This window comes from Cinclus cinclus, chromosome 1 (genome assembly GCF_963662255.1).
Source record: "Cinclus cinclus chromosome 1, bCinCin1.1, whole genome shotgun sequence".
In the NCBI taxonomy this organism is placed as follows: Eukaryota; Metazoa; Chordata; class Aves; order Passeriformes; family Cinclidae; genus Cinclus; species Cinclus cinclus.
The window spans coordinates 6,229,021-6,254,428 of record NC_085046.1 but is presented as its reverse complement, the minus strand read 5'-3'; the positions used below and the strand labels follow the sequence as shown (position 1 = coordinate 6,254,428).

The 25,408-nt window shown below is 38.1% G+C and overlaps 1 protein-coding gene across 14 annotated transcripts in view; it reads left to right on the top strand.

The window, feature by feature from the left end:
- KMT2C (lysine methyltransferase 2C) overlaps positions 1-25,408 on the top strand; it is a 190,672-nt gene that overhangs the window by 88,672 nt on the left and 76,592 nt on the right. For all 14 annotated transcript variants that reach the window (XM_062506292.1, XM_062506335.1, XM_062506325.1 and 11 more), the window contains 7 exons: positions 12,946-13,108; positions 13,769-13,940; positions 16,613-16,727; positions 17,497-17,669; positions 18,408-18,568; positions 20,983-21,096; positions 22,825-23,558. In XM_062506292.1, coding sequence (XP_062362276.1) covers positions 12,946-13,108; positions 13,769-13,940; positions 16,613-16,727; positions 17,497-17,669; positions 18,408-18,568; positions 20,983-21,096; positions 22,825-23,558 — 1,632 coding nt within the window. The remainder of the gene's footprint in view (positions 1-12,945; positions 13,109-13,768; positions 13,941-16,612; positions 16,728-17,496; positions 17,670-18,407; positions 18,569-20,982; positions 21,097-22,824; positions 23,559-25,408) is intronic.

Sequence of the window (25,408 nt, the reverse complement as noted above, 5' to 3'; positions counted from 1 at the left end):
TCTGAGGAGCAAAGAAAACCCTCTAGAGGAAAATCACACTGTTTCTCCAATGAAGAATGTGTCTTCCTTGTAATGTGTCATTTTGCTGGTGGGACTGACTCATTTTGTGGGTTTGCTGTAGAAAATGAGAATGCAGATACTTGGGCTCTTCCTTTCTCCCATCTTTCTGGGCTCAGCAACAATGGCATAGTCCTTCAGTGTCCACAAAAGAGAAAATGTCAGTGAAATGCCCCCAAACTCTGCATATGGAGCAAGGAAATAAAATCTCATTTTAAAATGTATGAAAATATTAACAAATTCATTTAAATTACTATGCCATTAATATTTTCGGCAAATAAGAAAAATGGAGCTCTGTATATATTTAACAATTCAAGAAACTATACCCATCTCTTAACCAGCATGCCAGCAGTAAGTTTATAAAAATTTACACAAGTAAATGGGGCAGTACCACCAATCTCCTCACCTTTGTAGGTGTTTCAATGCAGCCCTCCTTTTCCAACGTTATTACCACCTCACTCATGGTTGCTTCTGATTTAAATATTTTATATTCAGTCATTTCCATAGCTCATCTGGGGTTTTTTATTGTTGGTGCTCAAGGGTCTAATTTTGCCTTTTGTGTGATGGTTATATTTATGAAAAAGGACTAATCAGTCTTCTGGAGTTAATATTGGTTAGTTTCAGTCAAGGACAGGTTCTCATTATGCTTTGAGCATTATGGAAATAAAAAGGCCTCTTCAGCAGCTTTCTCTTCAATATATAGCCCAGGAATAAAAGGAAAAAATACCTCAGTGGGACTAGTAGGTGTATTTGCTCAGCTGTAGCATTGTTTGCTTAGTGTTACACAACTTGACTAATCTAGGTTTCACAGCAGTTTCCCTTTTATATAGTATTTTATTTAAGCATGTCTGTTAAATTTATCATGAATGTGAGTCACGTGGTTCTTTTTGAATGAGAGCTTTACAGTCCAGACTCTTTAATGAAATTAGAATTATAAAGGGGTTCTGATTATTCCAGTCAAAAGAGTCTGAGTTCTTTTCCTGATGGATATAAATTATATTGTGGGTTTTCATTTGGGGTTTTCACCTATTCTCAAAAAAAAAAAAAAAATCTTAAAAACATGCTTTAAAACTCAGGAGTACTCATATTAGTCTGTTGGCATCAGTTTGCTTTTAAGCTGTAGCCTAAAAACTACTTCTGAGGTTGGTGCACTCAGCAGCTCACAAAATCAAACCATTAGCAAAAAATAGTTTTGAACTCCCTGAAGATTTTGTTATTGACTTCCATTAGTGTAAGTTCTGTCCCAGAGTTGCAGATTGAGCATAAATATTGCAGACATCAGTATGGAGTAGTGCCATTAATGCAGGTGTCGTTGAGTGTTTTTTTAATAACATGGAGCAAATCAGGCATGAGAGAGGCATCTTAGGAATCTTCAGAAATGTGGAGCAACTGCCCTTCCTGTGCAAGTGCATCACCTCAGTGGGAAATACAGATATTAGTTGCATTAAAGCTATTTTTCCTAATAGGCTACTGTTTATAGTCATTATTTATGTGAAATAATTAATATTGTTTATTTTCATGTATATAGTTGTCTTTTCCGTTCTGCAGATCTGACCTGGGAATAAAAAGTAGGCAGGCAATAGTAGGTCTGCTGCCAGTAATGAATGTGTAGGTGTTCCATGAATCATAGTCATGATTAATTATAAGAATCCTATTAAATAATATTAGTTGTAGAACTGGTGAAGTGGCATGTTCTCAAAGCAGCAGTTCACATAAGTTGTGTTTTTTTTGCTAGTGTGTTTTCAGTGATACTAATGGTTTCCCTCAAAGATGTTACTTTCCTCTTCAGTACATCAGGTAGGGAAAGTAGCTGTTATGAAATAAAGAAATATTTATTTCCTGAAGCATCTAACATGGGTGAAACAACTTGATACACTGTATTTCAGTGTCAGGGTCTCAATTCAGATACATGTATTCAAGATGCAATCTAGACAATCTTTTTTTAAAAAACCTTCAAGTGTTTCCACATCTAACCTTTCCCTTTGCAGGTTTTGATTTATACTGTAACGTTTCCTTTCTGTTCAAAAATTGTCGCCCACTCTGCTTTTCCCACAGTTCTGGTTCTTTGCAAAGAACTGGAAGAATGACAGAATCTGCAGAATAAATAGTGAATCTGAATCTAAATACCTAATCCAACCAAAGATCCAAGGAAATACTGAGAGTTTTTTGCCATTCAATTATTGCAGGTTGTTACAGAATATTAGGTGTTTGTGTGGTATTTCCAGGGAGATGACAAATCATAAGCCTTTAAAAGCAAATAGAGAATTTCTAGAGAAATGACACAAGAAAACAGTTCAGTTGTTATCATTATTCTTTGAGCTTTGTGAGGGAAATGCTCATTTCCCAAAAATGTAAATGGATTTGATGTGCTCAGTAAGTAGGAGGTTCAGTTTTCTCAAATGTCATGCCAGGTGAGTTTTTTTAATGAGAGTAACTTGACATAGATGGCGAATCATTGGGAAGACTGTTACCATTATGTATCCATCACATCAGAATGTGCCTTGGGCACCTCCAGAATGTTTGCTTCCTGTCAGACATAAAATACTGTGATGGATAAATCCCCAGTAAAGGTCGGCCCTGGCAGCAGTGCTCACTTGTCTTGGAAACTGAAAGGTCAGGATGTGATTCTGGGAGGACTGGAAGCTGAGCATCTCACTAACGTGTGGTTGTACTTTTACTCCTGGTTTTATTGAGCTTGTGTGTGGATCTTCTGGAAGTTCTTTTCTATAGGTTAGTACTCTGTTACAGTCTTAGGCACCAGCTGAGTGTTTTTCAGCCCTTTCTGAACTCTAACTGATATAAATTAATTCTGTGGTAAACCATCTCTTGCCTTATGGGTGTTTTAAGTAAAATACTCATCCTAGTACTGTGACAGAATTGTTATCTTAACACTGTCACAGCATTAGGATGTCATCTGATGCTGAGATTTCTGTGCCATCAGATAAAATTGGTTTTAGAAAACAGTGCAATCATCTTGATTGTTTTAACCATCTGAACAGCTCTCTAATACTGGACTGCTCACATGAATTAGCTGAGCAGTCTGTGTCTCTTGAGGAATTTATTTGTAGATGATGATGATGATGAGGCCCAGGAACCTCAGTGTAGTGGACTCTGCACTGTGTCAGCCTGGGGACAGTCTTTGTTCAGGGCTTGTGACCTTACAGCCTGGTCTGTGTGGAAAATGCCCTGTCCTGAGCATAACACAGAGTCCACAGTAGAACTCTCAGAATCTCAGACTGGTTCCTGCTCTCTCTCCAGGCGCCACATCTTTTGTTGACCCAAATTGTTTCCCCTTCACTAGCTCTGATGTATTATTCATGTTATTTCAATGTGGTTTTACTTTTGATAAAGGAATGGGATTTCCCCATTTGACTGTAAACATGGTGAGAAAAAGCTTTTAGGACATTATTCCAGCCCCAGTTTAGCTGTAACCAGCTGAAATATAAATATCAAAACCTCCTTGTCCTGTCATTAGAGATTAAGGAAAAGCATTATGAAGTAGGACTGTGCTTGGTTTGACTTTGTGGCACAAATAAAACAGAAACTTCATTTAATTGTTCGTACCTTTAAACATGACAATGTTAAAAAACATTGTCGTAGAGAAAAATGGGGTTAACGTTAAAGAGACCAAGTGGGAACTGGTGCTGGAACAGAAAAAAAAATAAAAGTACATTTACTAAGGGAATCTGTGACATACAGAGTATTACACTAATCCCTGGCAGTTCTTTTCCATTTGATGGCACTAACATTTCTATAATTAAGAGCAGTGGAATTATTTAGAGGAAAACTGTTATAAACCATTCTTTTTTTAATTGAACAGCTGTAATTTCTACCAATGGACCAAACTATATTATAAGAAAATGATTATTAGTTTAAAATGCAAAGTTAAATGAATGCAAAATTAACAAACAGATGGTGAAGAATTATTGTGCTTTATTTTACTCCGGGGTAAAAGGGTTCATGCAGGATTGTAAAAATGTCATCACACTTCGTAAACCTGAAAGCAAACAGAATTTGCAGTTGTGCACATCTGTTTTGGGACACTGCTAGAGGGTTAGAAGAATCAGTGTTGTTTTCAAATAAGGGCATTCATCAAAAGGATATCATTTACTTAACAGTTATGGCTTCTGCTAAGCATCAGACTTAATGTTCTGTAGAATTCATTACAAAATTTGGCAGCTTTTTTCTTCACAAGCTACTGAGGCAACATTCTGCAAAACTGAAACTAACGGCCCCTTTTTACCCTCACCTCCCTGAAGCCCAGAACAACAGTTGAATAACTTGCTTCAGTGTTTGACCAGTAATTTTAGGGTTTTAAATTCTAGGTCAAGATGTTGCACTTCACAGTGCTTACCCGAGGAATATCAAGGAGTAGGATGGAAAGACATGGGACTTATTTATTTATTTCAGTGGCTAGTGAGTTAAAGAATTATATAATGTTTGGGAATACCATATCTTGGGAGAAGCAGTGGGACAAATACATATAAGTGACTAATTCACTGAAATTGAAAAAAATCTAAAAGCCCTAGCCAGATAAAGCATGTCAAGATTTTATTGGGAAAGAAATTATATTAGTGTTCAAGCTGGTAGTTTCAAAGTATGCCACCTAATTGCTTTGTTTGAGCTCAATTTACAGAAATTAGTGGACTGAAGATGTGGGATTTTGTTTACGATGACTTTGTGCCATTTGGAGAGTGCAATTTAGGGACAGCCAAGGAAATAGGAATTATGAACAATAAGGTACTGATTGCAGTCAGTGGGGAAAGAATACTAAGGAGGTGCTCACTAATGAGGAAGGTATTAAAGGCAGGAAATTCTTGCATTTTTTTATGTCTTTACATAATCCAGAGTTTCTTGTCACTCCATCCCTTCTATTACCTTGTAAATTATGTGTCATTGAGTGTATATACTGACTTTGACTGACAATAACTTTCTGTTAAATCAGGGCAATGTATCTACAGAATCTTTCTTAAAAGAGTGCATTATTAAGACAATAAAATGGAAACACTAAGTAAGGCCATATCAGAAGACAGGTTGTCTGTGCACAGTTAACATCCTTTGCACACAGTTAGTGTCCTTTGCATACAATTCATGTCTTTTGTGCCTAGTCTGATGATGCATCTTTAATTGTATGGTCACATGCAGAACAGTTTGTGCACAGTTCAGTCCATAAGATAGATGGACATTGCTGTCCTAGTATAAAACTCAACAGTATTCCATTTTTTTCATTATTGTTTAGTGTGTAGGTATGTAGACTATGCAGATACTACTGAATAAGAAAGAATTCCTCATTGCTGCATGAGTTTTCCGATAATGTTTTTACTATAATGAACATGTGAATAACTTGTCTGTAATTTTTTTTTTAAATAGCAGATTTATATGGCCTTGTTACTCATCTTAGGCTACATTTTCCTCCAGAGAAGTTGAATTTATTTATATCTGCTTATTTGGATGGTAAATTGAAAGAGTTTCAGAAATACTCAGATTTTGTTAAAAAGGTTGCACTGATATTGCAGTTCTTCCTTCACTGCTGCAGTTGTGAGTGCACAATCTATGTAGAAATTAAGGCTGAATTTTTGCAGGGGAAAGAAAACTCCAGGCATTAAAGAGTAAGATTAAGAACTAAAAAAAAAATAAAGAAAAATTTTACTTATTACCCTGCCCAGAAAGTTAGTACCCTCCAGAAACTTCATGGAGGAAGTGAAACTACGACTCTTTTGCAAACCATTGCTCCATTGCCATAACTGAGTGCTTTTCTTCTCCCACAAGCCATCCACAACCTTTTCCAATATTTTCATTTTTTTCCCCTCTATAAATGAAGCACAGTCTTACTGGTACCAGCTTTTTTTAATGCAGTGACTCCTCTTAAAAGATCTATTTTATGCACAAAATCCACCTTTGCTCTGCAATCCTCTCTGTGTTTCAATACACACACCTATGTACATGCGTGTGTGTCTGCTCATTCCTTTATCTGTGTCTCCATGTCTCTGTGTTGCCTTGTGTTTGTCTGCCTGTATCATTTCCTTTTGTCAGGGAGAAAAAAGAAAAGGCAGACCTCCCAAACTGCAGGTTTAAAGCTTTTGTGGCTACATTAGAGCGCTGCTATTTGAGCTGGCTGGGTGATAGTGATACAGCACTAGGTGTCAGAGAACAGTGTATTTCTCCTCCTTGTAATCTTAATCCAATTTCAGTTGCCTCAGACTTCTGACTTACTGTTCAAGTTGTTATTTTTAGCCACTTCCACTTTCATCTCTCCTTAACATTTCTCTTCCCTTTTCACTAGGTTCTTTCTGAGACCTGTCCTGTCACCATCTCCTGAGTCTTAGCACCTGAGTTCCCTTAGATCTTTATCCGATTTGAGTGCCCAGGTTTGATGAATTGGCCCTTCAAATGTTATCCCTGCCCCTCCTCAGCTTCCATCTCCATCCATCCTTTCTCCTCCCAGTCTCATGAGATTCATTCACACCATGAATCCCTTTTGTCTCTTTGTTCCTTACTTGTCCATCTGCCTGTGTACTGGGTACTCCTACTCCCCAGATGATTAAGTGACAGTAGTGTCAGGATCCTTAGGGATGTCTGCTTTCCATTCCAGTGGCTTTTTTGTGCTTAGGCTTAGAGTATTTATTACAGACTTCCTCCCTCTAATCCTTGTCAGACTGAAGGAATCTTTGCTGGAGGTTTACGATGTCCAGTCAGTGCTAGAAATTGGAGAGGATCAGTCATGATCAATGAGAGTAGGTTTTTCTGTGATTTTTCACTGACAAACTTGTGGAAGTGTTTTACATTAAAAAAAAAATATATAGTTTTCTCAAGTTTGGTCACATCTGGATAGATCTGCAGGGAAAGGGCAGAAGTCTCATCCCCATACTACAACTCGTGACAAATTGCAAGACCCATGAATGAGGTTGTTTTTAAAATGAACCAAATGTTTTTGTTAATTACTTTTCTGTTCTCAGAAATGGCTGGAAAGTTTTGTCAAAGTGTTCAAAAATATATAAGAGAATTTAGAGACATGTTATGAGAAGTTTAGCCCAACTTTTTATTGTTCAGAAAAGTTGGAAAAATAGAAGAGGATTTGCATACTCTCAATTAACACCCCTTCTTTGATAGCACTGTGCTGATGAAACCTTGGTGTGGACTTTGCTGTGGTACCAGTAGAGAACTTGTGTCAACACAGTACAGCTCAAAACTGTCATCTAAATTTTGACCTCCCTGTATCTACCTGTGAACTGTGTTCCAATTCCAGCTGCAGGCAATGGAGATCAGGCCAGTTTTGTCAGTGGAGACTGAAAATGGACACTCGGTGTTTGGCCAACTGAATTACTATGAAGTAAACTCCATAAAATGACTAAGCCTTATTAAGTGTAATGAAATTTGGATATCCTCATCAAGCTTTGTGTAATTTGGAAGCACAATGTGACTGCATGAGCAGTAACCTCCCCATTCTACTTTAAATGCCCTTATAAATGTACTTGTGACATAACCTACAGAATCCTTGAATATGATTTAGGAGTTTAGGTGCTGGATTTGACAGAAAGTGGACTTCATCCCAGTATGTTCTGCACTGACCAGTAACAGATGCCTAGAGATGATCATTAAACAACAAGCATGTAGAAATGTCTTTTTCCCTCAATTATTTTTTCTCAAGCCTCCAACAATTTGTGGCTCAGCCCGTGCTCTGCCAACACAAAGAAATGTCTCACACACTTCTTAAGACCTTCCGAGCATGAATCAAATGGAACTGGCACAATAGTCTGTTTTCTGAGCCTGCCAAAAAGCAGCCTCAAAACCAAAGTTGATGATTTCTGTTCCTGCCTTGTTTGTCCTGGAGTTGCTGATGTTGAAGCCTAATAACCACAGTTTAAATTACATTAAACATTATTGACCTTCTTGTTGTTGACAGTCTAACTAAACAACAGGCTCGTGCATGCTCTTCTGCCACAGTGGATATTAGATGGGAATTAAGGGAGTAGCTGGTTGTTAGCTGTGGAAAAGTTTACCCTCACTCAAAACATTCACATTATCCTAAATCTTGCAGAAATCAAGGAGATAAATAAAAAAACCACCCTTTTCCTCATGTAAATGTGAAAAAAGCAGCAAAGTCAGAGTCTGTGAGGGAAATCATATGCATGTAGTTACTCTGCTAATTTATGTAATGATGAGGAGAGCACAGCTCTGAGGCACCCAAACCCTTCTGTGGAGCTTCTGACTAAACAGGGTTTGGGAACATTTCAGGTTATGAGGAAGAATTTGTGTGCCATAAAGTTTGCATGTTTTCCTCTACCTGTTTCAGGTTTCAAATAAAAAATGGTATCTTACTTAGCAAACTTGATTCTTGAAAGTTTTTAACCTATTTGCTACTATTCCAAAAAACACACCTCCAAAACTTGAATTCTTTTTTCTCTGAATTCTTAAATGCTTTACTATCAACACAATTTATTTAACGTACTTTTTTTATGAAGGTGAAAAAGAGAGGCAGCTGGTAGGATTGAGAAACAAAGTGGTGACTTGTAGAGAGTGTGAAATTTCCAATTTAAAGGGACTTCTGCTTTCTACCTTGATTACATGTGTTGAGTCACTGTGTTAAGGTTTCAGGAAGAAGAATAACTGATCTCTGGTTGACTTGCACATTATAAATTGAAGTAATTTCCAAATTTGTGACACGAGTCATATAAAATTAAAAAGCTAGAAGGTAATTTCCAGTACTCCTGGAAAGGTGTTCTGTTATAGTACTTCTAATCAGTAGTTCTGTCGAAAGCCATTAATTGTTGTTATGTTGCCATCTTACTGCATTGTGCTCTTTAGTGCTTTATGGTACTTAAATCAGTGTGTTAGACATGAGACGTGCTAATGGTCATTAGTGTCTGCAAGCACTGTAAAGCTTTTTCTAGATGATGGAGTAACCAGTGAAGATTATCAGAACTAGCAGAGAACATACTTCATTAACCACTGTTTATACAAAAATTTCTTTATGCTCTCATTAATGATAGGTTGTTAAGTCCAGTTTTCTTCAGTAACAGATTTGTGTGATAGCCTTTCCCAATAGCTAAACTGTCTGAAATTCATTCTTACAGGTAATACATTAGATTGTTTAACCAGTAAAATAATGCAATAAAATGATGATAACCTCTGATTAGTTCTTGGTACTATCTGGATAAACTCTTACACTGTCTTACAGGCATCTTTTTATAATTTGAACTTGCACAGGATTTTGGAGTACTCTGAAGTAGGGAGCAACAGGAAGGTTAGAAATTGGGTAAACAAAAAGCTGCTGTTCTTGTCACCATTTTCCAGTTTGGCCATCTGTTTCCAGTAAAGCCAGTAAGATTTGTGACATTCAGCTGTGCTGAACAAGGCAGAATTAACATCTTCGTGTAGCTGGTTTTGGTGCAATTACATTTGTAGCAAGGAGGTATGAGTTTTTGTCTTCCTCTAAATCTTCTGTGTGGTTTCTGCCACTCTTACTTCATGGAGGATGTTCTCCCATAGAGATGGAATACAGAGGAGGTGATAGATCAGGTTTTGTTCTCTGTTAGTTCACTTAGTTCTTCCTCTTCCGCTGTATTTGTACAACAGTGTCATATTTGAGCCAGTGGGATTAGTAAATAAAGGGAATTTTAAAGATGGCATGGCTTCTGCTTTTACAAATCAGTTCGTTTTCTGTCTGGAAGAGCAGATTAAAAAAAAAAAAAGGTCGAAATTGCAAAGTAGAAAAAGGAATGGATAGTTTTAGATGGTGGACATCACAATAGTAAGAAGTAGCAGAAGTAGGGATGGACTCAGAGCTTTGTTGCAATGGACAAGTGTACAAGGAACTTGCTGAAGGAAGCAGTTGGTAGCCACTGAAAGACTTTCTGAGTAGGAAAATAGTCTGATGGCTCTGCTTTAGTTTATTTCCTTGAGTGCACTATGAATAAGTAATAAACTATCTCTCCAGCTTTCTGACACCTTGTAAAGTTGGGATTTTTTCACTGTAGAACAGGAATGTAAAATTATTTGATCCATAAGCAAAACAGTACTTGTGTTGCCTTGACAGCTTACCATTTTGCAATACCTGCCCTTTGAATACTCGGATTCAGCTTCCACCCCCTTCACATAACACCTTATTTTTGCTCATACTGATGAAACTGGAGACTCCAGACTGTCCCTGGCTCTGGGACTGTCCTCATATGGGCATGCATATCATGGGCAGTATGATTTATTGCTTCATTCCATCTCCTGCTGTCATGATTCCATATTTTAGCAGTAGTAAAGTAGTATTCTTTACTGATTTTATTTAGCAGAGCTTTTAGTATTTTTGTTTAATTCAATACATTTCTGCTGTTCTTTTGGGGTCATAGCATGGGGCCTGGCTTCACAGGAGTGTTGGCTTCTAGTGCTGGAAAAGTAACTCTTCTCACCAACATCTGCTGCCAAAAAATCCCTTTGGGCATTAGTTGCTTCAGACTGCTTTATCTCTCTTACAAATTCAGCAAATGTTGATATTCTGTGCTTTTTATTTGCTTCAGATGATACATACCACATTGTTTTCAAAGTGTGTTTTACTTATCTGCCAAATGCTTTTCATTGCCAGTGCAGTTTAGCAGATGGGTTTGAAGGGTTCAATTACATGCAACTTCGGCTTCCATTTTTCTTCCAGCATCTTTATGTGGTTGCTTAAACCAACATCAACATTTTTCAAGGTTTTTTAGTAATCCTGTAGTTTGCTCATTTTCAATAATTTCATCATTTAGTCATAGAGCATTTGGGAAAAGTTATGTTCTGATTTTGTATTTGCTATGTACCACGGTTGATTGGTGGTTTTGAAAAACAGATGTGGTATTTAAAAATGCCATTTATATTGCTATTTTATTCCATTAATCTCAGCTTTTAATAAATGTTGGATTATTTGAGTGCTTTACAGTTCCTTCATGATTTTCTTTTCCTGATTAAATAGTTACTAAGGTTCAATGATGGTATCCAGCAAAGTCTTGTTGAATACTTTGAGGGATATATTTTGGACCATAGCTCCTCCCAAGGTTCCCCTTTCTATTTTTTCTTTTTTTTTTTGTATGGAGTATAATCTTTGAAAAACGTGTGTCCTGTAAGAGTTGTGTCTTAGCTAAACATGGTCTATCTCCATAGGGTTTTGGAACATTAAGGGCAAAATAGTGCAGTGATTGTGTGTGGCTCAGTGTAGAGCTGCAGTTCTTGAACTTGGAGGCTTTGGGCTGTATTTTCATGGTTTTACATCTGAGTTCAGGATTTACCTTGTGCATCATCCTCAGCAATTCCTCACTGAAGGTATCATTGCCTAAAAGAAGTTTCTTACAGGACTTCAGTTTTGTTGGCAGTCCATAAATGTAATTTCTGTTGTGCTGCCTTGCCTTCATTCAGGAGCTCCATGTTATTATTTGCTCATTTTATCCCCCATCCTCTCCTCTGCATTTCAGCTGGTAAAGTGAAAGGATGCACCTTTCCCTTATTGTCAGCAGGTGTTAGACATGGGTAGAGGTGAGATGTCCTGCAGATCAGAGGACAGACTAAGCATCGTAGCCCACAGACTTGCCAGTAGTTCTCCTTGGTAATCCCCCTAATAACTTCTGTGCCAGAGTATTTTATGTCTTTACCCTGCAGTTCCATTTAGCATACACTGATATTTTTTCTGTCTCTTGTCTGTGAGTTGTGGTGCAGGCAGATATTTTTCTGACGATGTTCATTTCATCTGGTTTTAAAGAATATCAAGGTAGCTGTTGACACAGGCAGCTTTGTGATTTGTGTTTTCATATGGGCTGGTTTTGATATTTGTGCACTTGTACTTGCACCGTTTCATGCCAGGCTTTGAAATAGAAGAATTATGGTAATAAATATTGTCTGTATTCTAAGAACTAAGCAGATGCGGTACATAACTTTTCTTTGATTTGGTTTATGTTCTTGTTTGGATGTTACCTGACACTTCAGTTAGTAATCAAACACGCCAGTGTTACTGTTGTATCTTTATTGTGAAAAATGAGAGTCCCTGAGCTCAGTTGTTGCTGTATATTATGTATGCCTTCCTGTGAGCCACTGACCTGTTTTTTCTTTAGTATATTCAAAATCTTATGGTGCTATGACTTAAAAAGTATTGTTGCCTTGGTGAAAAAGTGCAAAAGGATGTTACAGTGCTTCAGGGACTGTAATGAATCCGGGAAAGAAAAAAGACTGATTAACTGAATCAGAAAGGTGTGGGTGATTTTTTACAAGCAGACTGATAGACTCTGCTCTCTCTTGGCTAGAGAACTGGAGGATTGTTGCGTAGTTCTTTCTGAGAAATTATTTCTCTGGTGTCTAATAATAATCGTGCTTATTTATGGCTTCTCAAAGTTTGGTGGTGATATTTGTGTAGTCTTGAAAGGCAAGATGAGAAGAAAGTGGAAGGTTATGTAATGCATTATCATCCCAGAGAGAATTGTATAATGCCAGTAAGGTTTTTGGGAGAACTTCGTACTTTATTTCCATTTGCATTTCTGATTACAGTGTCTGTGGTTTTACATTACAGCTTACAGAGCCATGTGGTTTTCAGTCATAACCTATTGAGAGCATGGTGTCATCTGCCTTTATTTTCTGAATAAGTCTCCAAGCCCCATTACTGAAGGCATAGCTCAAGTTAGATAACATAGACTGAAAATGCTTTTCTGTGATGAGAAGAATCTTAATCATCAGAGTGTGTTTAGAGTGCTTTTCATTAAACATTTTGAGTAAAGATTTGGGAGTGCCAGTGAAAGACACTACCCACTAGTTTCCTTCTCAGTATTCACTGCCTCCTACTGGCCAAGGTGTTCATCTGCTAAATGAAGGAGGGGAACAGATCTAGCTAAAAGATTACAAGAAAAAAGAATTTTTAAATGACTTGTTCTGTTTGTGTTTCAGCGATGTGCATTTTGTAAGCACCTTGGAGCCACTATCAAATGCTGTGAAGAGAAGTGTACCCAGATGTACCATTACCCCTGTGCTGCTGGAGCAGGCACATTTCAGGATTTCAGTAACTTGTCCCTCCTTTGTCCAGACCATATTGATCAGGCTCCTGAAAGATGTAAGTGCACAGTGTTCAAATGACACAATTAGTGCCAGGTATTATGAAAACTGCACTGTCACAGGATCAGCTTAAGAATGCAGTTGTTTAGGTGCATTGTCACAGTTCATGTACACAGGAATTCATGTGTGTTCAGGGATAGAAAAGATGTGAGTTCATACTTTTCTGGTTTTAAAGACCAGCAATGCTGCACAGCAAAGTATTTTTCTTTTAATGACAGAACAAGGAAGAGTTTTACTAGTAAGTCTTGTCTTCTGTCAGGTTTTAGTTCAGGTTGATAGACTTGCTTGTCCTAACTCAAGTTAGAGCAACCTTCTTGCAAACACGTCAGCTAAATAATAGATTTAGATCTTTAGGAACTTTATTTTGTCCTTGTTCCACAGAGGAGTTGGTTCCAAAGCTCTCAGCTTTATTTCGAGGAGAATAAAACAGCTTCTTTTTGTAAGACTTCATTAGGGTTTAAAATGAATGTACTTTTGTTATGAGAAGATTAGTCTAGAAAACTGAATTAAAGTAGTAGCTATTAAATATATTAATTAAATCTGAATTTCATAAGAATGATCGAGTTTTGTTTGCATAAGAACTAAACAAATTTTTGGATTCATTGAATTGTTCATAATTTTGAATAAAATAGTAATTGAAAAAATTATTTCTTTTTAGCAAAGGAAGAAGCAAATTGTGCAGTGTGCGACAGCCCTGGAGACCTCTTAGATCAACTTTTTTGTACTACCTGTGGCCAGCACTACCATGGCATGTGTCTGGACATTCAAGTCACACCTTTAAAAAGAGCAGGTTGGCAGTGTCCTGATTGCAAAGTGTGCCAGAACTGCAAGTAAGTGAGATTTAAAGGACATGGAGGAGAATGGTGTGAGATTTATGTGCTGTGATTTGGAAATGCATGTTCCATTAAGTGTTGGGGTATTTTTTTTTGTTTGTTTGTTTGTTTTTTTTTCAAAAAGTGTAGATTATTTGCCCATCCTATCTGTTACAATACTATGTTAAGTAGCTGAGTAAACCCTTGTATTGAAAACTTGGTTCTATTTTATCCCCAGAGTTACCATTATTTTGGCAGGTTTTGCAAAGCAGCAAAACATTCTGATCTTTCCTCCTTTTATACAAGAGGCTTTTTCTCAAATTTACCAGATAAATAATTTTAGTGTAGTGCCTTCACAGTCTGAAAACCTGTGCTTTTACTCAGCTGATAGTTCATTTGTGCCTGTACCTTCACACTGGGCAGGTCTCCTGCATTAGGCCATCTCATATGATGTCTTTCAGAGGCAGATAAAGAGTCACTATGAAAACAAAACCGTGGCTTAGTTGAGTAAAGAAACAAAGTGATATGAGTGGCCCTGATTGAGTAGTTGCACCAGACAAAAGACAGAGACAATGAAACTTAATTGCTGTGGCACTATAAGGGTTCACTTAGAAAATTCTGAACTTAATCTGTTGGACACTGCAGGGTTCTTTCACTTGCTTGTTTTTTATTTTAAAGATAAATAAGAGTTTTGTTCAGCTTTAGTCAGATCAGCTGGGACAGTGTGAAGGAAAAAAAAAACAGTCTAGTACTGCCTCATGTATCTGATCAGTCAGTGCTTTCCTGTTTGCCAAGCAGAACACTTGGTATTTGCTAGCATTCACTCCACCCACTTCAATAAAAGGGTGTTCCCTGCTCAGTGACAGCAGATAGCAAAACATCTCAGCAATGAAGCTAGAATAGAGAAGCACATTCTAAAATGTATCCCTGAAAACCATTGTACTGGGCTATTGCAGCGTCTGCTAGCAAATCTTCTCTTTAGTGGCAAAGTAGAGAAAATGTGATGTGTTCACACCCAGTCCATGGGACCACATGAGATGCATCCATGGGTTCTGAGGGAACTGGTGGATGAAGTGGCTAACCCACTGTCCATCATATTTGAGAAGTTTCGGCAGTCTGGTGAAAAGGAGAACTGGAAAAGGAGAAACAGAGGCCCTGTTTTTACAAAGAGAAATAAGGAAGACCTGGGGAACCACAGGCCAGTCAGTCTCACCTTGCTGCCTACCAAGGTCATGGAGCAGATCCTTCTGGAAGCTGTGCTGAGACACGTGGGACATAAGGACATGATGGTGACAGACACCATGACTTCACTGAGGGCAAACAGTGCCTGAAAAATTTGGTGCCTGCTATGATGGGGTTACAGAGTTTGTGGAGGAAGAGCAACTGATGTCACCTGCCTGGACTTGTGGCAAGTGTTCAGCACTGTCTGACACAGTATCCTTGTCTCCAAACTGGAGAGGAATGGATTTGACAGGTGGAGCACTCTGTGGATTCAAGATTTGGGGTCAAGGACTCAAGTGGAGGCCAGTGACAAGTGTAGTTCCTCCGGGGTCAGAATTGGGGCTGGTGCTGTTAAACATCTTTGCTGTGATAGGGGTTGAGGCTGAAGAGAAAGAGGGACCTGGGCAGGCTGGAGAGGTGGGGCTGTGTGAACCTCACAAACTTCAGCACAGCCAAGTGCAACCTTCTGCACCTGGACTGGGGCAATCCAAGCATGAGTGCAGGCTGGGCAGAGGGGCATTCAGAACAGCTTGCCTGGAGAAGATGTGGGTGCCCCACCCTGGAAGTGTTCAAGGCCGGGCTGGATGGGCTTTGAGCAACCTGGTCCAGTGGGAAGTATCCCTGCCCATGGAACTGGATAGTCTTTAAGGTCCCTTACAACCCAAACCATTCTTTGATTCTGTAATTACTTAATTCAGGACGATAGTTTTTTGCCATTATTGAAAGAGCAGCAAACAAGCATATCTTCATGCAAAGAGAGGGGGATATTTTTAAAATACCAGGTCTCCCAGGTATTGAGGTAGTATCTGGCATATACAATGCTATATACTGCAAGGTTTTATCTAGGCAAATCTTGTTGCATGTTTACTGATTGAATTAATTTATTTAAACTAAGGCAGAACACAATGCCTTTAGATATTACCAAACTATTTGTTTTGTTCTCAGCAAATTTATTTTATCACTGGAATCTGTGGTGAAGCTCTGTAATACATCATTGTAGAAAAATTGAAATCTCTTCCTTTAGTGTTTGTTTTCCTCTTACAGTCATATTGTCTGACATTGTAGGAGCTCCAATAGTCAGACTTGATGGCTCCATTTTTCCTTTGGAAAAATTGCAGTCAGACTGCAGAAACAAGTACAATTGGATGTTCTCTTCAGAAGGAAATAAAATGTATATTGCAGATTTTGAAAAGAAAGGTCATTAAATCTGTCTACATGTGTGTAAATGAAAGTGGGCCAATGCTTAGTATTCAGAATGGTTGCACAGGCTCAGCTGTTGCTGAATAAACATAGTGGTCTGCACTCAAATTTAAAAATTAATTTGAAGGCATTGTCTCTGGAGATATTTGTAAGAAGTGTTTGTGTATTTTTATGTGCACACCTGTGTTTTCCTGTTTAAACTTTCTTTGAAGCAGATATTTTGTTGCTGCTTATTGAAATAATTCTTGATCACTCCTTACTTTCCTCAGACATTCTGGGGAAGACAGCAAGATGCTGGTGTGTGATACATGCGACAAAGGCTACCACACTTTCTGTCTACAACCAGTTATGGATGCCGTGCCAACAAATGGTTGGAAGTGTAAAGTAAGTGGAAAGGTTTCAGAGTAACTCCTTGTCATTTATAAGAGCCCAAACTTTGTTATCCACACTATAGTGTTCAGGGGTATTGTGGATTGCTGTTGCCGTGTAATGTAATTTGTAATTTCTGAAGGAATCCCACTTGGATGTAAATCCTGTGGCTCTACAGCTGCTCTGTGAGGGGAGCTCTCAGTGCTGTGGCTGAAGCAGCCTATATAGGGCAGTAAATCATCCTCCATAGGGAAAAGAGAAGGGTAGGGTCCAGGTGCAGTGGATAACCTGCAGCTAGTAACAGCTGCTCTCATGATACAATGGGAACTCAAAGCTATATAGTAGTATATATAATCTGTACTTGAAGTCCCTTTATATTCAACTCCTTGCTTACTAAAACAGTTCTGCAGCTCGTGGATTCCTTTGCATTTGAGGAAGGCAGGATGAATTTGTTGTTTTTTCAGTAACTTTGTAAGTAGTTGCAGCATAATGTGGGAAATCTCTGTATATGAGATGTATGTAATGTTGCTTCAGTTTGTGGCAGTCATAACGAGAGCAGCAGTAAAAAAGTTTGATCTCTTAAGAAATACTCGAGGGAGTAGTGTCAGGAAGCTTCTTGCTGTTGTGCAGGTTATTCATGCTCTGCTATCAGATCTTGGATATTTTTGTGTTATCAAGGACAAAAGCAATTAAATTTAATTCAAAACAGAAAAATGTCAGTTAATGGCATTTCTATCACATTGTGAAATATCATAATTAATTACTAAATTCTTGTGATCTCTAGAACTGTAGAGTATGTGCTGAGTGTGGCACACGAACAAGTTGTCAGTGGCACCATAATTGTTTGGTATGTGACAGTTGTTACCAACAGCAAGACAACTTATCTTGTCCTTTCTGTGAAAAACTGTGCCTCCAAGACTTCCAGAAAGATATGTTGCATTGTCACATGTGCAAAAGGTAAGTATTCGACTTTTGTTAATTTGTACTAAAGTGCGTAAAGCTTTTGATGAGCTGTGTGATGTGGATGGGTTTCTGGGAAGGATGTACACTGTGTTTGATGTACAGGGCCACAGGATCTTGTGCAGCTCCTTGATCCTTCATCCCTAAATACAATGAACAATAGCAGGTAGCTTTATTTTAATCTTGGCAAATAAGTATTAATTGGCAGTTACCTGCTGCAAGCTGCTGCTGCCTCTTGCATTTCATCTATTTTGTGAGGAAGCAGGCTAAAAACATCATTGTCCTACAGTTTGAAGACTGTTGTTGCAGTGATCTGGGGTTTTCTTCTTAATTTTCAGGTTTATGTTTTCTGTTTAATTGTATGTCTTTTTCTGTTTTGGTAATTAAAAAAAATGAAAAATACACTCTTTGGAACATTTTAAGAATGTAAACTATGTTTCATATATTGTATCTCACTGTGCAACATGATGATGCTCTACATCTTGTGGAGTCTTGATTGGCTTTAGGGACAATTTAGGTCTTTATGTTTAAGTTTGTTCATTGTTTGACATGCTGACATATCATGCTTATTCCTCTAAAATTCTCCATAATCAATCATTGGTTGAAAATCTTTCTTTCCCCATAGGAATGGGAAGTAATGCTGTTTTTTAATGGATTTTTACTATGATGCTTTATATTTTCATAACTAAATTTACAGTCACAAGAAATTAAATCACCATAAATTAATCTCCTCAGATGGATTCATATAGAATGTGACAGATCTCCAGGTAGTGAATTGGAGTCTCAATTGAAAGACTACATCTGCACTCTTTGTAGACAAGGAGAAGGGGATCAGACTCAGTCATGTGATGTAATGAACACTTCTGAACTCATTCCTGAATCTGACAGTATAACAGGTAATCAAACTTAAACTTCACAGTTCCAAAATGCTAACATCAGATACAATATATGCAGTCTCACCAAGTCTTTTGTGAACCAGCCACTCAAATTCTACTCTGTGAGGTTCATCCCTTCCTCTATTTAACAGCAGCTGCTCAAGCAGTCCATGGGTGGCTTCTCTTTCTGGCTTCAGGATCCTGGATAAAAACATAGGCTAGTGAGCACCATAATTGTGGCTCTCAACCTTCCAGCTCCAGCCTCTCAGCATGGTGCTGTAAACTTCACTAATTTATTTTGGATGTGGTGCAGTTCATAAATGTATTCATTTGGCAGCCTGGCTGTTTCACTCATTTGTGCCTGGTAGATGTTCTTGGAAACATTGAGTTCTCGTGTTTTGCTCTAGCTGCAGGTCAGTCTCATAGTGCCTGTTTTCCTCACTTTATCTGGAAAGGACAGAGCAGTGGGAGCTGACTGTGATCAAGGGATAGGTGTTTATTTAACTAGACAGCTTTTAATAGGTGTCCTTTTTCAAAGCAGTATGTGATCAGTAATTTTGTTTCTGAGACATCTTTGTCTAAGTAGACAAATCAAGCAGAAGGCAGAAAGTTGTGGAGAAGTGTAAAGTATTTTTAAAAAATAAGTCAGTAATAGTAAGGAGGCACAGGGAGGGCTTGAACCTGCTGATCTGAGCCCAGTGGGTCATGCACAAGAGCCACGTCACAAAGTCATAACTAATGCTTTTGTGTATTCCACACCATGTGCTCTGTTGTGCAGCACCTACACTCATCCAGACTGAATTTCCCTGGAGAAGCACAGCTGTGGTTAAATTCAGAAGCCAGGTAAAATGTAACAGATTAACTGCACAGCCACTGCCGTGTGCATTTTTTGGGCTTAAGCAGAAGTATTTGTGCACTGATCTTTTGTTATCCATAAGTATCTGTGTTTTTGAAAGCCTGGTAAATTTTGGCAGGAAAGGGGCAGTGTTGGACTAGATGTTTGTGTTCAAGCTGATGTTTTGTATAAATGTCTCATCCCTTTGGTGTTAGCCTGTACATTACCTTTTGATGGAAAAGGGGCTCCTAGAGGAAGGGCAGTGACAGGAGGTGAATGTCTGTAAATGAGTTCACTCTGTTAGTGAACACAGCCACCAGGTTAGGAAGAGTGGCCACTTCAGCCTTTGCAGATCATTTCCCTTCTGAAAGCTTAGTAGAAGGTGTGGACTCCCAGGCAGTGTTCTTAGAGCATTTTGAAGATGTCCAAAACAAAACATACACAGGAACAACTCCCAGTATCCTACAAAAACCCCTTTTGAATTAGCAGCATGTTTATCTGGAGGGCTGAAGTTTTGAGTGATGCTTCTGTTAGGATTTCTAGCTGGTAGAAACATTGACAAGCATGCTCTTGTCCCCAGGGAAGAACAGGACTATCATCTCAGCTACTAGGAGTAATCTGGAACTATTACGTCAGTACAGTCATGCAGTGTTTTATACCTAGGAGAGCACTTCTGTACTTTAAAATCAGATTTGGAGCCAATCTAAATGATCCTTTCGTTGAAGTCAAAATACCGCTTTAAGGTTGGCAGAGTCTGAGAGCAGCTTTTAGGGTGCTAAAAGTAGTATCACCTAATAGTTGCTGGCTTTTTGAACTTAAAAAAAATACTTTCTTGGTGCAGAAAGCTGTATTTGTTTCACTTTTTTTTTGTGCTAACATCCATGGAGGATCAGTTCTCTTCAAGTTAGTGCTTGCTATACACTTTGTTTTCCATACTTCATCTAGTGCATTTTAATGAATTTCCTTAACTGAAAGAGCTTTTTACACAAAGGGAAAAAAAAGGTATTTCCTGTTTCTGTGCTCTGTAATGAGCCTGTCAGCCAAAAAAGCGCTCAGTAGTGCCTTTTCCGTGCAAAGATTAAGATATTTTAGTTCTAAAGTGGCAAAATTCGGTTTTCATATTGTTGAGCAAGTAAGGTGAAACTTAGTTTTCCCAGTGGTGATAGTAGATGAAACTTCATATCTATGCCATAATTCGTTGTAGTATTTGTATACAGATTTGAAGCCTTCATGCTGCTAGTTCTATTGAATTTTATAGACTTGGAATTTAAGAAAATTCTTTCTTGTATTGCTCAGGATGTGCAGAAGTCTGTGACTATGTGCATATCTTCAGTATTAGGTGTATGTAATTGCCTTACAGACATGTTTTACCACCTGAAAGGTATGAAACAGCTTCAGTGTTAATGAGTAAAATGCTCTTAATTTTTAAGGAGCATTGTGTAGTCTGTTTAACCTTCTCACTGACCTGACTTGTCCTAAACCCTATCATCATTAAATATCAATCTCTTTAGCTAAAAGGTCAAACAGTGGCAGCAATTGCTGATGCCAAAGTAGTAGAATAACTGTAGCAATTTTAATAACTGCTTTGCTTCTCCTTAAGCTTGTACAAATGAAATGGACATGGAAAGTGGTGGAGAGGATATGGCATTTCAGGAACAACCTATTACTGGTGATGGCCCTGATCAGGAGTCAGCTGTTGGATGTGTTACCGAAGGTAAGAAAGAGTTTTGCACTGTGAGAAAATACCAGTTCAGAACCCTTCAGAACCAGAACCTTCCTCCACTTAGTCAGGTTTAAATTCAAGAGGAAAAATCTAGAAAGCAGTCATAGACACATTGCAGCAGTTCTGTCTGAGCTTTCAAGCAATAATATGATCATCTTTGCTTAATAAAATACATGTTTCATTGAAGGCAAAGAGAGTCTTCAGAATATTTGTGTTGCTGTACTTTTGTTTGTTTATTTTTTTTATTGGGACTGGCTTTTTCCAAGGAAAGATATTTGAATGCTTTGTCCACTGGAAGTTTATCATAAAACCCAGTGACTTGTTGCTATTCAAATACTTTCACTCACACTTTCTCTTATGTGCTTTGTGGTTGTAACTCCACAGGTATCCTTGGTTAAGGGGTTTTTTTTGTTTGGTGGTTTTTTGTTTGTTTGGTTTTTTATGTTTTGTTTTTTGGTGGGTTTTTTTGTGTGTGGGTTTTTTTGTTTTTGTTTGGGTGTTTTTTGTTTGTTTTGTTTGTTTTTTTGTTTTCTTTGTGGTTTTTGTTGTTTTGTTGTTGTCGTTTTGTTTTGTTTTTTGTTTTGTTTTGTTTTGGGTTTTTTCCCCTTTGTAAGTAAAAGATAATCTTCCAGACATGGTTGCAGCAGCTGATCATTTCTCTTTTGGGAGAAAATGCATCTTACCAAACACACAGGGAGGAGCAACTAAAGAAGGGCCAAATCTACTGGATGTGTTAGTGGCCAGTATCAAGGGTAAAGAACTTACCAGTCCATGTCCCATTCAGTCCCAGATGATGTTGGAGGATGCTTGCTGTAAGAGGAGACAATAAACTTGTATTTAAAGACAAAGTAAAAAACTCAACTTCTCTGATCAGCTGTGATGACTCAGTTGTGCGCCACAGTGGTAGAAGGGCCGTGATTTAAACTGTGAAGAAATTCTCAGAATAAAATGCTGGATGTGAAATTAGTGGCTGAGGAAGTTGTAGCAGTGTGACTTTAAGAAGAGTGCAAGTGTTATAGAAACTAAGTGGCCTGTAAGAGAATCAGAGCCCATCAAAGGAAGGTGTAAGAAGCCAAACTCAGAGCAAAAAATGGCTCTTCACAGATTGGAACAAAAACTCTGGAACTCCTTGATAAAGTTATGGATGAAAGGTGCTTGATTTGGTTCAAGAGAGGGCTAGATAAATATTTTTGAAAGAAATTCATAATACGTCAGTAAATTAAATCAAACCAGCAGCAACTGTTTTCATTTCAGGTGATTTTCTAAAGTGTACAAGAGTTTTAGGGGGAAAATGTTTATTTGTACTTGTCCTGTTCTTAGCTTTTTGGAAGTGTTGAGACAGTAGCTTAAAATACATTAATTTATGATAGCATGCATCTTCAATACCCAGAAATTAAAAAGAAGAGACTACTTTAGGCTGCCTACCTGGAAATGTGTGTTAAGTTCTGCAAAAATTAATCTATTTTCTAGTAATTTACTCTGCTGTTTTTTCAGGGAAGAAAAATAATGATATATAATGAAAATAAAAATACAGAGTACCATAAAAATAGGTACAAAGAAAGACATTTATGAAGTATATTTTAAGCTACATATTAAATTCACTGAAGTAAAGTGATACGTGTTGGCATGCATGGTCTGTACCAAGTATACTTGTTGACCAGAGCACCAGAAGTTTTGTTTTTCACAGTGAGCCTTTAATATGGTTGTACTTAATTACAGGCATATCACCAGAAGAAAAGACCACACAACTGGAAGCAGAAATCTCTGTTGGAATCAATTCAGCTGAAATGGAAATGTCTCCTAAAAAGACACCAGCATCTGGTGACAGTCAGACTGAGAAAATGATGGAAGTGGTAGAAGGTGTTCAAGCTGTAGCGCAGCAGGAGTTGGACAAACAAGCTGAAGAGACACAGCTTCCTCAGGGTGGTGTGGGGGTGTCAGAAGTGTCCACAGCAGACTCTCGGTCTCTGTCTTCAGTACCTGAGACCATGACTGTGACACCAGAAATGCTGGAGACTGAAAGACAAGGAGATATTTCTGTCCCCATAGAACAACAACTGGAAATAATAAAAGTGCAGAAAGATGTAGAAAAGGAAGAAACCCATGAGAAGTCAGAAGCATCAGCTCTTTTAGAAGTAGAAACTACTGCTTCAAATGGAGGTGTTGCAAATAGTTCACCAGTTGGAGACAAACCCATAAAACCACCAGCTGAGACTTGCCCCTCACTTCCCCCATCACTTAATCTAAACAAGACAAATGTGTCTTCCTCACCAGATGTTTCTCTAGACTTGCATTCTGCACGAGATATGCAGCACAGCCAGCCCCCAGTGCTGCCTCCAGCTGCTGGGAGTGCTCTCCCAACCACCTACATATCAGTCACTCCAAAAATTGGCATGGGAAAACCAGCCATCACCAAACGCAAGTTTTCCCCTGGAAGACCCAGATCCAGACAGGTAAGCACAAGCACTGTTTCATTATGTGTTTATTAAATATCAGTATAACTCATCAAATTCATCTATTTCATATAAAATGCATTTATTCTCCTAAGGGAGTGTGTGGTTTGTTTCTTCAAGGAATTTATGTTCTGGTTAATAATGAAAATGTCAGCCATCATAAAGCTTCTGTGGTGATAATTTAAGTTTCTTTTTGGTTCATGGTTAAAGCAAACTAGAAGAATATGTGTTGTATTTTTTATACAATATGCTACAAATGCAGGTAGACATAATGCTGTGCTATTTAACTTACCTTTTAATATTTTTCATATATGCATTTATTTTGGCTGGTACTTTCAAAATGTGTTAAAGCTTCTTAAACTGGCTTTAGAGGAAAGCCTTCTGCACTTCTGTCTGTTACTCTGCCAGATATTTTCTTCATCAACATTTCTAATGGTGTGGTAAATAATTTCGTGATTTTGTTACATGAGGAAATACCATGCAAGGACTGCCTTGTACAAATCATTGTGGTTTGACTAGGATTAATTATGATAAGTGAAAAGAATCGTCAAGTTTATCACTTTTTGCAGCATCTTTCTCTCTATTCGAGTTGTGTTCCAGGGAAAAGGGTTTATCAGTCCAGGGTATTCATTTCTTGTTGGTGAAATTCTATACCAAAAGTGTGTCAGTGTGACAAGTTAGTGTTTCATCTTCTCATCGCAGTTTATTTTTAATCTTTGGGACTTTCTGGTTGGAGATTTCATGCTTTTCTGGACTTCGTGTAAACAAAGCTTTTTTTAATATATTGCACAATTCTTTCAGTTTTTTGCGTGTCACCTAAGGGTTCCAGTTTTTGCTTTCTAAAGTATGAGAGAGTGTTCTGGAAAGTTTTTCTGCTGTTTCCACTGAGTTTAGGAGATCAGTGTTTGTTGTGCTGCAGTTAGGTTTTCCTGGGTCACTGTACAGTCAGGTGTATATATCATATTTGCAGAATAGGTTAGTACCTTAAACAAATTTGTCTTCAGTACCCTTAAGTTTGTACTCTGGGCTTTTGATGAGGGACTGGAAGCTGTTGAATGATTTTCTGTAGACTATGTAAAAAAAGGTTTTTAAATGTCCAGTTACAGGCAGGTGTTTTCCTTTTGAGCAAGATGTAATTGGACGAATCCACGATGTGGAAGGCATGTATTTAAATCACTTTGGATTGCAGACAGAAGTAGGTTTAGGCTTATTTTCTGGGGGTTTTAAATTATTCTTTCTGCTGAAAACATTGATTCTTAAAATGAATCGTGTACTTTTCCAAATGAAGAGTTGTGGATAGGAGCAGAAGCAAAATGACAGAATGGGTCAGGTTGAAAGGGATCACAATGGATCCAACCTCCCTGCTCAAGCAGGGTCAGCCCAGAGCACACGGCACAGGTTTGCATCCAGACAGTTTGCTTTCCTTTTACATGGAGGTTCTGTGGGATGGGTTGGAAGGCAAGCAGGCAGATTTTCAACAGGTATAAAACCAGAGAAATAAGACCTGTTGTTTTTTTGTGTCAGTACTATAGACACTTCAGAATGGATGCTTTCTCCAGTTCTGGCTTTTGGAAAGCATTATACAGGGCAGGTGCTGGCAGCTGAGAAAAGAGCTCCTGGTGATGTTCCATCATATTTTCCATGCCGTAGGAACTCCACAGATCAAGAAGAGACATAAGCTTATTTTAAAACATTTTAACTTAACACGGTGTTTCAGTTCTTGTTCACCTGGAGGTGATCACATTGATTTAAAAGCAGGTAAAAAAATGGGGAAAACAATACTGGAGGAAAAGGTGCTTCTATAAAGTTATAGGTTTCTTCTATAAAGTTATAGATGTAGCTGTTCTAAG